General features: G+C 42.1%; 1 protein-coding gene across 2 annotated transcripts in view; it reads left to right on the top strand.

Annotated features, from left to right (window-relative positions):
* ADAM12 (ADAM metallopeptidase domain 12) overlaps positions 1-14,796 on the top strand; it is a 326,616-nt gene that overhangs the window by 278,080 nt on the left and 33,740 nt on the right. For both annotated transcript variants that reach the window (XM_074297152.1, XM_074297153.1), the window contains exons 14-16: positions 2,344-2,539; positions 14,126-14,234; positions 14,341-14,539. In XM_074297152.1, coding sequence (XP_074153253.1) covers positions 2,344-2,539; positions 14,126-14,234; positions 14,341-14,539 — 504 coding nt within the window. The remainder of the gene's footprint in view (positions 1-2,343; positions 2,540-14,125; positions 14,235-14,340; positions 14,540-14,796) is intronic.

The raw sequence follows: 14,796 nt of genomic DNA, 5'->3' as shown, positions 1-14,796 counted from the left end.
AAACTGGGGCCCGGAGAGGAAAAGTCACTTGCCTGTGGCCACGCTAATTCTGGAATCAAGCATTTCTCTCCATTGAGTTTGTAGATGGGATCCCAAGGCCTGGATCCTTTGTGACATTTCACCTCTGGCTCTCTTTGGTACAAAGGACCTCTTACCTGATGTTGTGTCCACCTGTACAGCCAGTAGAGTTTCCCCCTCTTCTTTAATCGTTTGCCTTTCACACATCGGGAAAAAGATTGCCCAACAAAGGCCAAATGAGCACATTTCTAGAGTTGAATCCGTTTGCTTTGTCAGTGAAGGCATCAGCCTTGGAATTAGGGTTTAGATTAAAAATGCCCTTTTGAGTTTATTCTGAAATGCAACAAAGGACTAAGCTGTTAGTTCTTTGGGACCAAAGAACTTGAAGTATATATAAAGGGCCTACTATGCACCAGGCACCATGCTAAGAGCTGAGCATACAAAGAAAGGCAAAAACAGTCCCTGCTCTGAAGGAGTTTAGAAGCTAATGAAGAAGAGATGTAAAAACAATTAAATACAAGCAAGATGTGAACAGGATAGAATGGGAAAAAAGGAAAAAGAAAAAAGAAATCCTAGTCAAGGTGCCCTAGAAATTGTCTAGTCCTTACCTGCTATCTGGGGGGGGGGGGGAAGGAGGGGAAAAATTGGAACAGAAGGTTTGGCAAGGGTCAGTGTTGAAAAATTACCTGTGCATATATCTCGTAAATAAAAAGCTATAATTTAAAAAAAAAAAAGAAAGAAAGAAATTGCCTAGTCCAGCCATTTCACATTTCACTTGAGGAAACTATGGTGTGACTTGCTCAGGATCCCACAAGTCATAAAGCTCAGGCTCCAATCCAGGGTGTTCTTCCATGTGCTTTCCTCTACCCGGCACTGTCTCTACCCCCTGGTTACCTGCATGCACATCAGCATAAAGGAGGAGCTGCCTAATTAGACCTTTTTAAAAATATATTTTGATTTTACTTTCAAATGTCTTCTATGATTTCTGGGGAGGAGTGGAGTTAAAAGGAGACAGATTTTCACTTGATATCCTCCAAGTATTTACTAATTGCTGATGGGAGAAGAATGCCCAGAAGCATCCTGGGTAGGAGGGAAGAACCAGCGGGAGGTTAAGCATTTTGGAGACGTCGGTGAGTGTTGATGTGTCAGTGATCTTGTAGATCTGAGTATTTCTTGTAACGATGCCGGTCCCAGACCATCCACGCTCTCCTCTCCTGAATAACTCTGATCCATGGCCCCCAGCAAATCTGCCGCCGGCTTCGGCCAGTGTGCTGGGAGGCCTTCATCTAGGGAGGGATGCTGGGGGCTTTTAGTTAACTGGCGTCTGTGCACATTAAACTGTTGCTTCAAATGTAGTCACTGCATTGGAGTTCTTGATGGACACCGTCTTTGAAAAGTGTGTCCTTAGTGACTTGGCCCAACTTTTGCCAATAAATTTGACAACCTAAGTGAAATGGAAGAATCCCTACAAAAATATAGGCTGCCCAGATTAACAGAGGAGGAAATAGATTACTTAAACAGTCCCATCTTAGAACAAGAAATAGAACAAGCTATTAATCAACTCCCTAAGAAAAAATCCCCAGGACCAGAGGGATTTCCATGTGAATTCTGCCAAACATTTAAAGAACAATTAGCCCCAATGTTATATAAACTATTTGAAAATATAGGGAATGAAGGAGTCCTACCAAACTCCTTTTATGATACAGACATGGTACTGAGACCTAAGCCAGGAAGGCTGAAAACCGAAATGTGTGCCCTTTCGTAGTAGAAGTAGGTCTGATCTGGCCAGTTTGAGATCTGGACAGCAGCTTCTCCAGTGACCGCAGCAGGAGTTAAACTAAATGAATCACTGTCCAAGTCCTTGGTCTCTTTGCTCCCAGGCTCTTGAAGCCCTAACGTAGCACAGGACATTGAGTATGCTGCATTATTGTGCCCACAGAGTCTGCTGGGGTCATGGGGATACCCACATGCCCCTGCTGAAAAGCCCATGTCAAAAACCCACTGGGGTAAAGCTCAGTACAAAAACATACATATTCTTTCAAAAGTGGCAGCCAACTAAAGCATCCTTTCTGAAAACCTGACTCATCCCTGGTGTACCCTCATGTGGAGGTGGCAGCAGGGGAAACGGATCCTGATATCGGGCTCCTCTTGTTAGCCAAGACCTTGGTGAGCTGGGGACCCTGGCTGAGATAGCGTGCCTCTCTCTGGCCGGGGCCAAAGGGACCAATCTGCACTTTTTCAGGGGCACGTGTTGAGATGGTTCTGCAGTATTTCTCCCCAGGAATGCTGGCTCTCCCATAACTCCTTTCTATCCCTTCCTTCCAGCTGAAGGCAGCTGGGACGGCCTGCAGAGCCTCCAGTAACTCCTGTGACCTGCCCGAATTCTGCACCGGAGCCAATCCCCACTGCCCGGCCAACGTTTACTTGCACGACGGGCACCCGTGCCACCGGGTGGACGGCTACTGTTACAATGGCATCTGCCAGACCCATGAGCAGCAGTGTGTCACTCTCTGGGGACCAGGTAAGGGGCCGATGGGGGTCAGGCGCCCTCAGCCAGGGAAGGGGCTGGTTCTGAGGGCCACTCTCCGGTAGTGTCCAGGCAGATGGTGCTGAAAGGGGCTGCTCCTGCTTCATCCCTCTGTGGAAGGGAGAATATCTTCCTGATGGCCCCTTGGCAGGGGGGAGGCTCCCAGCAAAGGCTGGAGACCCTGCTCCTGTCCAGCAGGGCCAGTCCAATACCTCCCCGCAGCTAGAGGCAGCACATGCTTGCTTTGTGTGTGTGTCCTCAGTCCTCAGCATAAAGCTCTACAGCTGGGAGTAGGGAGGCAGCTGCCTCGGACAAAGTCATCTGAGAAAGAACACAGGATTTCCAGAAAGAGAATGTGCTTCTGACTGGGGGGGGGGGGGGAATACCTCAGTGTGTGATGGAAGCTCGGGGTTCCCAGAGGCCAGTATGCAGAAGGCAGGCCTTCTAATCAGTGGGGGCCCTTGTACAAAGATGGTGAGAGATGCAAATGTATACCCAAGAAACAGCTGTGATATCACACCATCAAGGACATGAGAGTCCTGCCTGTTATGCTTACTACTTCAGAAAAACCAATCAAGGAAGGAAGGAAGGAAGGAAGGAAGGAAGGAAGGAAGGGAGGGAGGGAGGGAGGGAGGGAGGGAGGAAGGAAGGAAGGAAGGAAGGAAGGAAGGAAGGAAGGAAGGAAGGAAGGAAGGAAGGAAGGAAGGAAGGAAGGAAGGAAGGAAGGAAGGAAGGAGGAAGAAAGAAAAGAAAAGAAAAGAAAGAAAGAAGAAAGAAAGAAAGAAAGAAAGAAAGAAAGAAAGGAAGGAAGGAAGGAAGGAAGGAAGGAAGGAAGGAAGGAAGGAAGGAAGGAAGGAAGGAAGGAAGGAAGGAAGGAAGGAAGGAAGGAAGGAAGGAAGGAAGGAAGGAAGGAAGGAAGGAAGGAAGGAAGGAAGGAAGGAAGGAAGGAAGAAAGAAAGAAAGAAAGAAAGAAAGAAAGAAAGAAAGAAAGAAAGAAAGAAAGAAAGAAAGAAAGAAAGAAAGAAAGAAAGAAAGAAAGAAAGAAAGAAAGAAGGAAAGAAGGAAAGAAGGAAAGAAAAAAAGAGTCTCTATCACAGATCCCAGAACTCCTGAGTTAAACCTTAACCTAATTTGTTTCTTAGGAGTTCCAACTCCACCCTATCTCCTAATCCCTTTCCAGTTTCATTTGCCTAATGTGACAGATTGCTTTTTTCTGTTCTCCGTCCCTGTGGTGGCTCAGAGCTGATTTCAGCTTTTGGCTGCCCCCTCCAGTGGGTGGGTCAGCATCCCTAGCTCCTCGGCTAGCTCCTGGGTGGTCTGCACTGCCCAGCCCTGACCGACAGGTCTTGGGCTCAGAGTACTAAGAGGGGACAAAGGCAAAGTTAAATTCATTAGAGCTTTGGGTTTTTTCCTGAGGATTCTTGCACAGAATGAGGTGGTGATTAAAGCATCACTTTGGGTTTAAAACCTCCTGGGTGATACCTGGGGACCCAATTTTCTTGGGGCTGCCCTCGAACCCTTTCAGATTTCTGAAGCCTTTCAGATACTGATCTCGAAACTTGAAGTTATCTTTGTGAGAACAAACAACTCTGGGAAGAAGTAATTATAATAACAAAAAAGGAGCCAAGGAGGCCTGGACACCTCAAAAGCATTCTAGCTTTGGGACAGTGAGCAAGACTCTGTTTACGGTCATACCTGGACATTACTGTCCTCATCTCCTCAGTGGTGTTAACTTTAGATAAGTCCTAGGCAAATCTTAAAGCCAGACAGGAGTGAGAGAGAGAACAAGACAGCTGGACAGATATATCAGAGATAGATAGGAAGATAGATGTGAGAGGGAGAGAGAACAAGACAGCTGTGTAAGAGACAGACAGATGTGGTAGCAATAGCAAGACAGATTGTAAAAAGCGGACAGGCAACCCAGTCCCCAGCCCACCTCGCTCAGGAGCACAGCCCCAGCCTTTGCCAGGTCTCCGGACGCCACTGCCAGGGCTTCCCTCCCAGACGCTCCTCTGAGTGCTGAGGACACGGTCACTGATACAGAACAGGAGGTCTTTGCTGAGGGAGGGGCAGATTCTCCCAGAGCCTTTCCAGGCCTTGCCAGGCTCAGTGAAGGATGGGCATTCCACCCTAGTCCTCCCACTCTGCCCAGCAGAGCCTTTGTTCTGCTTCGTTCCCATCTTGAACCATCTGACCCAGAGTCACCACAAGAGTCACCAGTGTGGGCCCGAGGCCTTCTTGCCAAAGGCTTTTTCACTGACCTCGGGGCCTTTGCTGCTCCCCCAGATACTGGCCCCTCACATCCTCCCTCACCCTTCACTGCCTTGGATTTATTTTGTACACATATTATGTGGGGGGGGACGATGGAGGCTGATTGATTTACTCACCATCCCCCTAAAGCCAATGAAAACACGCCCCCACAAAGGGTGGAAAAGTCCTTGGATAAGGACCAAGAACCATGTTAGATGGACCAAGGACACTCAGCACCCAGAAATCCTCAATTAATGATCAGACTGAACTGAACCCCATTCACTTGGAGCAAGCGCCACTGAGGAGAAAAGGGTGGCCAGACAGGAAACATGGCGGACGGTCATTGGCTCCCCAGGCATCTCAGAGCAGAAGACCCAGTATAGAAAGTCCCCAAAGTCAGATTTCCCCCCAATTTCTCCTTGCCTCTCTCTCCACAGACATGATCTAAATGTTCCCAGAAAACCAAACTTTACTTCCACTACAAAGAGGTCAGATGTTAACGAGAGAGAGAGAGGAGAGAGAGAGAGAGAGAGAGAGAGAGAGAGAGAGAGAGAGAGAGAGAGAGAGAGAGAGAGAGAGAGACAGAGAGAGAGAGAGAGAGAGAGAGAGAGAGAGAGAGAGAGAGAGAGAGAGAAACAGAGATAGAGACAGAGAGAGACAGAGAGAGAGACAGACAGAGAGAGACAGAGAGACAGAGAGGAAAGACAGAGACAGAGACAGAGAGAGAAACAGACAGAGACAGAGAGAAACAGAGACAGAGAGAGAGACAGAGAGAGAGAGACAGAGAGAGAGACAGAGAGAGAAGAGAGAGAGAGATGCAAAGTTTGGAAGAGTTTCATCTCTACCTAAACATTAGAACTATTCTGAAGTAAGGGCTCAGAATTCATAGTTAACAACTAGCAATTATATAGAGCATTAAGTACTTTACATACATTATCTTAAAAACCCATATGTTTAGGAAGATCAACTTTTCTTTATTTTAAAATTTAAATAGAAAAATATGAAATTAAAAAAGAAACACAGAAAAAGAAAAGAAATTGCCATGCCCATAGCAGAACATATGAGAGGATTCAAAATATCTAACAATAAACTTCCATTTCAAGAAAGCATATTTGACAATAAAACGCATTAGAGTCAGAACTGTCCATCTTTTCTTTGCTCCCTTGTAGAGATTTTGATGTTGTTGTTGTTGTTCTCCATTGTGTACTTTTTACTTTATTCTTTTTTCCCCTTTCATCCCTCTTACCTCCCAAGCAGGCTACAGACAAGCACATATATAAAGATGATATAGATATAGATATAGATGTATGTGTATGTATATATATATGTATGTATATGTATAGTATATATATACACACACATATATACATATATACTTATGCACACATATATGCATACATTTACACACATTAGCTATTATTTCTTATCCTTGCTCACTTTTCAACTTCTACCTGCTAACTTGCTATTATTATTTAGCTATTACCCTACCCAAGAATCCCTCCCTTATCCTCTACCCCAATCCTCCTCCTTCTTATCCCTTTGCCATTAATCGGAATACCTTGTCCCATTCATATTAATTTAAACACCCTTCTATATCCCCACCTTATTCTATTTCCTCCACCTCTTCTTTATAAATTTTAGAGGGTACTCTACCTTTCTCAGTACCACACACACATGCACACGTATGTATGTCTGTATGTATGTGTTTCCCCCTTTTTAACCCATTCCCAATGTAAGCAGGACTTGAGGACTACTAGCCCTTTTCCTATTCTTGCATCTCATTTATATAGTATAATTACTGTTTTTCCCTTTTTCTGCAGGGTTTGCTTTTTTTATAAACACATCATACTCAGCTCTATCCCAATCTTTCTTTTGGACTATTCAATTATTAATAACAGTCTTAGAGATACAATTTACCCTTGTATGGAACATAACGGTTTGTGTTTATTGAGTTCCTTGAAATCAGACTTTGATACTGGCCCTTACATGTTAAATTTTCTATCGAGTTTAGGCTTGTTTGCAACAAACTCCTAAAACTCTGACAGTTCATTTTTTTTTTCATTTAATATTATATTTAATTTTGCTGGATATAAAATGTAGTCACAACCCTAGTTATTTTGATTGTCAGTATATAATATTCCAGGACCATGATATTTTATGTAGTTGATAATAAATCTTGTGTAACTCTAATTGTAGCTCCAATATGTTTGAATTTTTGTTATTGTTGCTGTTGTTAGTTACAAAATTTTCTCTTTGATCTGGGGGATTCAAAATTTAGCAATGATGTTCTTACACGTTTTGATTATAAGATGTGGTGATTGGTAGATTTCTTTTCTGTTTCTACTTTCCACTCTTATTCTATCACTTCAGGACAATTTTCTTGGATTATTTCTTGGATTTTGGTATCTAGGTTCTTTTTTTGATCATAGCTTTCAGGAAGTAGGTTTATTCTTACATTTTCTCTTCTTGATTTGTTCTCAAGATGTATTGTTTTTCTTATGTCTTTTCGATTTTTTTATTCTTTTATTATTTCTTCACTAGCTTCCCCTTACCCAATTCTAGTTTTCCTTTTTTTAAGTTTTATTTTTACAATAATAGCTTTTTATTTTCAAAATATATACAAAGATAACTTTCATCATTCACCCTTGCAAAATCTTGTGTTCCAAATTTTTCTTCCTCCCTTCCTCCCACCTTCTCCCACAAGTAATGAGAAGCAAGTAATACAACACATGTTAAACATGTGCAATTCTTCTATACATATTACCACATTTATCGTACTGCACAAGAAAAATCAGATCAAAAAGGAAAACAATGAGAAAGAAAACAAAAAGCAAGTAAACAACAAAAAGGATGAAAATTCTGTTGTAATCCAGTCTCCACAGCCCCTCTCTCTCTGGATGCTGATGGCTTTTTCCATCACAAGACCACTGGAACTGGCCTGAATCATCTCATTATTGAAAAGAGCCACATCCATCAGAATTGATCATCATATAATCTTGTTGCTGTGGTACTACTCACTTAGCATCAATTCATGTAAGTCTCCCCAGGCCTCTCTAAAATCATCCTGCTTATCATTTCTTATGGAATAATAATATTCTATTACATTCCTATACCATAACTTATTCAGCCATTCTCCAACTGAGGGGCAGCTACTCAGTTTCCAGTTTCTTGCCACTACAAAAAGGGCTGCTACAAACATTTTTTAACATGTGGGTCCTTTTTCCCTTTTTTATAATCTCTTTAGGGCACAAATCCAGTAGAAACATTGGGGGATCATAGGATATGCAGTTTTATACCCCTTTGGACATAGGTCCATATTGCTCTCCAGATGGTTGGATCAGTTCACCACTCCATCAACAATGTATTAGTTTCCCAGTTTTCCCACAACCCCTTCAATATTTATCATTATCTTTTCCTGTCATCTTAGCCAATCTGAGAGGTATGTAGCAGTATCTCAGAGCTGTCTTAATTTACATGATTTAGAACATTTTTCGTATGACTAGAAATGGTTTTAATTTCTTCATCTGAAAATTGTCTGCTCGTATCCTTTGACCATTTTTCAATTAGATAATAGCTTGTATTTTTATAAATTTGAGTCAATTCTTTATATATATTAGATAAATGAGACCTTTATCAGAACCCTTTTTTCAGTTTTCTGCTTCCCTTCTAATCTTTTCTACATTAAGTTTGTACAAAACCTTTTAAATTCAATATAATCAAAATTATCCATTTTACATTTTGTAATGTACTCTAATTCTTCTTTGGCCCACAAATTTCTTACTTCTCCACAGATATGAGAGATAAACATTTTTATTCTCCTAATTTTCCTACATTATCATACTTTATGTTTAAATCATGAACCCATTTCAATCTTATCATGGTATAAGGTGATAGGTGTTGATCAATGCCTAGTTTCTGCCATATTATTTTCCAGTTTTCCTGGCAATTTTTGTCAAATAGTGAATTCTTATCCCAGAAGCTAGAGTCTTTGGGTTAATCAAACACTAGATTACTGGAGTCATTTTCTATTGTGTCTTATAAACCTTACCTATTCACTGATCTGCTACTTTATTTCTTAGCCAGTACCAAATGGTTTTGATGACCACTGCTTTATAATATAGTTTTAGATCTGGTACAGCTAGGTCAACTTTATTTGCATTTTTTCCATTAATTCCCTTGAAATTCTTGACTTTTTGTCCTTTCAGATGAAATTTTTTATTATTTTTTCTAGTTCTGTGAAGTAATTTCTTGGCAATTTGATTGGGATGACACTGAAAAAGTAGATTAATTTAAGGGGAATTGTCATTTTTATATACGAGCTCAGCCTATCTATGAGCACTTGATATTCTTCCAATTGTTTAGAATTTACTTTTATTTGTGTGGAAAGTGTTTTGTTTTGTCAGGTAGAGTCCCAGATATTTTATATTATCCACAATTATTTTAAATGGAATTTCTCTTTTTATCTCTTGTTGCTGGACTTTTTTTTTTGTAACATATAGATTTTATATGATTTATGTGGATTTATTTTGCATCTTGCAACTTTGCTAAAGTTGTTAATTGTTTCTAGTCATTTTTATAGTTGATTCTCTAAATATACCATCATATCATCTGCAAAAAGTGAAAATTTTGTTTCCTCATTACCTACTCTAATTCCTTTAATTTCTTTTCCTTTTCTTATTGCCAAAACAAACATTTCTAATACACTATTGAATAGCAATGATGATAGTGGGCAACCTTGCTTCTCCTCTAACCTTATTGAGAATGCTTCTAGTTTATCCCCATTACATATGAAGCTAATTATTGGTTTTAGAGAGATGCTACTAATCATTTTAAGGAAAACTTCATTTATTCCTATACTCTCTACTATTTCTAATAAGAATAGATATTGGATTTTGTCAAATGCTTTTTCTGCATCTATTGAGAAAGTCATATGATTTCTGTTAGTTTGCTATTGGTATAGTCAATTATACTCATAGTTTTCCTAATATTGAACCAGCCCTGCATTCCTGGTATAAATCCTACTTGGCCATGGTGATATTATCCTGGTGATAACTTACTGTAGTCTCTTTATTAACTTTTTATTTAAGATTTTTGCATCAATATTCATTAGGGAAATTGGTCTATAATTTTCTTTCTTTGTTTTGATCCTATCTGTTTAGGTATCAGCAGCATATCAGTGTCATAAAAAGAATTTGGTAGGACTTTTTCTTTCCCTATTTTCCAATTCTAGTTTTCCAAGAGGCATATTCTTCTTTAAGATTCATGATCTTCTTTTTTAGTTTGTTGAATCTCTTTTCATAATCTTCTTGGATTTTTTTTTAATTATCCATTCTCTCTCATTTGATTTTTAAAGTTCTCTAAATTCTTTTGGGACATAATGTTACTCTTTATGGTAGGAGAGGCTTTTTTTAACTTTAGTATCCTCCTCTGAAGATGAACTCAGCCTTTCCTATCCCCATAGTAACTTTCTATGGTTAAGTTCTCCTTTATTTGCTTATTTTTTTAAATAAAAACTTGTTAGTGCAATCCCTTTTAAGCATGGAGTGGGAGGGATAGCTTTACATCAGTTCCGCTCTCTGGTCTGGGACCCAAAACCAAGAACTTCCCCTTCCTGCAGGTGCTAGCAGCCAGCAGCATCCCTACCCCACTGCTTCTGTACTTCCCAGGTGTACTTGTTTCTTCTCCTTCAGAGCCACATCTCATCAGCACAGCTGGGCTTCTTACATGCAGAGGTTCACTCAATTTTCCCAGACTCAGACCCAACTTCTCTTACTGCCTGGAGGTGATAGATCCTATGCTTGGGAGCTGAGGATACCTCCAACCCAGCTAGCCCCAAGGCACTCCCCATTTGCTATTTCATCTGAGTTATCCCAGGGGTATTTACATTTCATGGAGGCCAAACTTCCCCAGTCTTTCTTTGAGCTTCCCTGTTCTTTACCAAGTCTTATTTGTTTTTTGCTGGTCTATGTTCACCCAGAGGCACATTTTTATTTTACTTATGGATGAAATTTGGAGAGCTTGGAATTTTCTAATCTACTCCATCAATTTCCCAGTATCCTCCTAGACTAATTTCTAATATGAGCAAAAACACACATCTAAACTCAAAAGCTATTAATGGAGAAGTACTAGAAACTTTTTCAGCAAATACAGGAGTAAAGCAATGATGCTCTCTCTCTGGATCATTATATGATATTATTCTAGAAGTAATGATTGTAAAAATAAGGCAGGAAAAATTAAAGGCTTAGGCACTGTCAAAGCAGGAGTAAAATTATCCTTTGCAAATGGCATGCTGTTTTACAAAGAAGATTGCACAAAATCAGCAAACTAATTAGTTGCTTTAATGAAGAAGGATTTTTAAAAGTATCTATAAAAATGATTAACATTTCTATATGGCAATAACAAAACCCACGAAGAATCTATACATAAATCTCATTCAAATTCACATGTATGGAATATTTGGGAGACATTTTATTTGAGAACCTTAGTTTCATAGGAAGATAATTACAATGACAAGAAGAAAAGGAAAATCTGGCATTGACGTAGCTTTTTTAAGGTTTACAAAATGCTTCACAAATGTTTTCTCATTTTATCTGTCTCTCAGTCCCAGGAGAGAGATACTGTTATTGATACCCATTTTACAGTTGAAGACAAAGAATTAAATAAAATAGGATTGAAGAAAGAGAGACAAACATATAAAGAGAGGGGAAAACAGAGAGGGAGAGAGAGAGGGAGGGAGAAAGTAAGGGAGAGAGAGAGAGAAAGGGAAAGAGGGAGAGAGCTTAGTGTGTATATGTATACACGTTATACATGCATGTTCACACATGTGGTTTCCCAAAAGTTTTAGTGAAGTTTTCAGTTTTACTGAACTTTAATAAATACGCATAGTCTAGAACACGCAATCTTCTGGTGCAGGTTAGATCTCCGTGTGCCATTAAACATCCATGTGCATGCACACATACACACATACATGCACATGTACGCACATGCATACACACAGGATCTTGTGTGTTATATTTTGATTTCTGAACAGCACAGGCCTGATCCCTCCTTGGAAGTCAGCTCAAGTTTCTGATCTGGGGTCTCCTCCCTAACAAAAACCTGCCACAGCGCCAGCAATCGCCGGGGTCCCAGTGATTCCAAGAAGCCTCATAAATACGAGTCCCGTCCTAGGGCAGACAGACAGATCCATAATTCGGGCACTCGGCCCCTAACCTGGACTGAGCCGCCAGGCCTGGCTGTCTGTGCCCCCCTCTCCCCTGGGCCACTTTTCCAGATCCTTTCTGCCCTTTCCGGGTCTTTGAAAAGGGCACTGGTCCAACTCCACAAAGCTTTAAGTCCCTAGGAGGGGGCACAAGGGAGGAGCTGCCCTCAGGGTCTGACAGGCTCCTGAAACAGGACAGGATTTGTCAGCCAAGGGGGCGACGGGTCCACAAGAGAGCCCCTGGATCATGGCTGTCTCAGTGTCTGACTCGTGCTCACAGACATCACCCTCTGAGGGGGAATTAAATCCAGACCCAACGTCCTCTCCTTCCGGCACGGTACCACACATGCTCTCACACACATGCACATCTATGTGCACATACATGTCATGCATCTGTGTACCTACATGTATACATGGTCTGCCATGTATACAGGCTATACCAAGTGTATTTGTGGAAAGGGGACAAAAGGATGTGATTTCATTGGAGTTGGAAGTTACCCTTCCTACAGTTCAGACGAGCACCTCCTCTTGATTTAGTCTTTTTTTTTTCAAATTCAAGTCCTTATTTTTTTTATTATAATATTTTATTTTTCCAAATTCACCCAGTTTTCAACGTTCATTTTTGCAAAACCTTCAGTTCTAAATTTTTCTTCCTCTCCTCCCCTTCCCCTCTTCTCAAGACAGTAAGCAATCCATTATATTTTAAACATGTAATTCCTCTAAATATGTTTCTATATTTCTCATGCTGTGAAAAACCATATCAAAAAAACATGAAAAAGAAAAAAAAAACAAGCTAACAAATAACAAACAAACAAAAAAAAAGTAAAACTATGTTTTTGAGATTGAGATTTTGTGACTGAGTCTCCATAGTTCTCTCTGGACACGGATGGCACGTTCCATGTGACTTAGTCTTTGAGAGTGGCCCGGGATCCTTAGAGGGAAGCAGCACTTAAACCTGCGACTTCCTGACCCAGAAGCCAGCTCTCTAGCGACTACACCAAATTATGCCTAATAAAAGCTGGCCAACTAACTGACCCCTAGGTAAATATACATAAATAGTAATGGAGAAGGAAGTGACCCCCTGGTGAATCAGGGAGGATCCATGGAGGAGACCAGCCATGAGCTCAGCCTTGAAGGTACCTACAAGAGGGAGCCCAAAGACTCAGTTTCTAAGAGGGTTTATTCCAAAATTTCTGAAAATAACTTAGTTCTCAGTGGCGCGCTTTCCCAGTTTTCTAATTTTAGTACACAAGACGTTAAGCAAAGAAAGGGGCCGTTTCCCCCACAGCTTTTCGAGCTTCCACATTTGGCTGGCAATGTTCTTCGCTCTCTTTTTAGTGACGGAGATTCTATTAGTCAGGCTTCTGAGTGTGAAATGCTGCTAATGAATTGAAGCTGTAATCCCAGCATTCCTGGAGAAAGATGCAACTGGTTTGAATCATGGCAAAATGTATTCTCTCAGAATTATGGGGACTTTTCCTGCTTTTCTCATGAAGTCTTTAGAAAGTGGAGTTTGGAGAGCATATGATCTGAAATCATGTAAAAGCCCGCTGGGGCAGATCCTCCCTTAGCTCCTGCCTCGGTGCTCCCCAGCTGGAGAAGGGATGTGCTCGCCGGCTGCCCAACCAAGGTCATCAGCCTGAATGGGTCAGCTCTGGGTTGCAAGGCCCCCAAAGACTCTGGTACAACCCTCCCTTCTAAAATAAGCTGGGGTCTCAACCAACTGAGGTTCCTGAGAACTAAGGGAACTGAAAGTGTTCTGTGAGACTTTTCTCATCACGTCCAAGCCGGGTCCTGTTGCCCTTCTGGGGTCTTTTCTCCCCGTGTTGAGTGGATCAAGGAAGTGAGCCTGCTGGTCAGCTCCCTCTGCACCCAGGGGCCCAGGGCAGCCGCCGACACCCGATCCGCAGCCTCTGCCCCTGGCTTGGCGGATCTGAGAGACGCCGTGAGTCAGTGGGATCCCCGGGGTCCGGCAGGGCCAGTTAGTATTCAGGAAAGGGTCGGACGGGAGATGGGATTTCTCTGCGGGCAGAAGCCGGCTTGCCTTCCCCTAAAAGCCCGGACCGGCTCAAAGGAAATGATTAAAAACATTTGCTGGAGATGAAAGTGCTGATTTGCTTTGGTTTCAGGCGCTAAACCGGCCCCCGGGATCTGCTTTGAAAGAGTCAACTCTGCCGGGGATCCCTACGGGAACTGCGGCAAGAACTCCAAAAGCTCCTTCGCCAAATGTGAAATGAGGTAGGTGGGAGGTGGGCCGAGGGAGCGCCGACCCCCAGGAGGCCGCGGCCCCTTCAGTGGCTTGTCCTTTCTGAGGGCTCTTTGTGCTTCTGTTCCCCTTTCCCAGAGATGCTAAATGTGGGAAAATCCAGTGCCAAGGAGGAGCCAGCCGGCCAGTCATTGGTACCAATGCTGTTTCCATAGAAACCAACATCCCCCTGCAGGAAGGAGGCAAGATCCTGTGCCGCGGCACTCACGTGTACCTGGGAGATGACCTGCCAGACCCTGGGCTCGTGCTGGCGGGCACCAAATGTGAAGAGGGCAAAGTAAGACCCACCTCTGGAGAAATGAATCACAGTTAGCTCTGGGGATTATTTCGTGATGTGGCTAATAATGAAGGGCGGGAGGGGGGGCAGCACAGTGGACTGGTGAGAACATAGGCTCAAAATCAGATTTTTGTTTGGGTCCTTTATTTCTCCCCGTGTGATCTGAGGGAAGTCATGGGGTCTACCTGGACCTCAGTTGCTTCATCCAAAGAGTGGGTAGACTAATCCCTGTCCTACTCACATCACAGCATCATAAA

Source organism: Sminthopsis crassicaudata, chromosome 2 (assembly GCF_048593235.1).
Source record: "Sminthopsis crassicaudata isolate SCR6 chromosome 2, ASM4859323v1, whole genome shotgun sequence".
NCBI classification, from domain to species: domain Eukaryota; kingdom Metazoa; phylum Chordata; class Mammalia; order Dasyuromorphia; family Dasyuridae; genus Sminthopsis; species Sminthopsis crassicaudata.
Note: the sequence above shows the minus strand (reverse complement) of the source record. Positions and strands in the feature narration are given on the sequence as shown.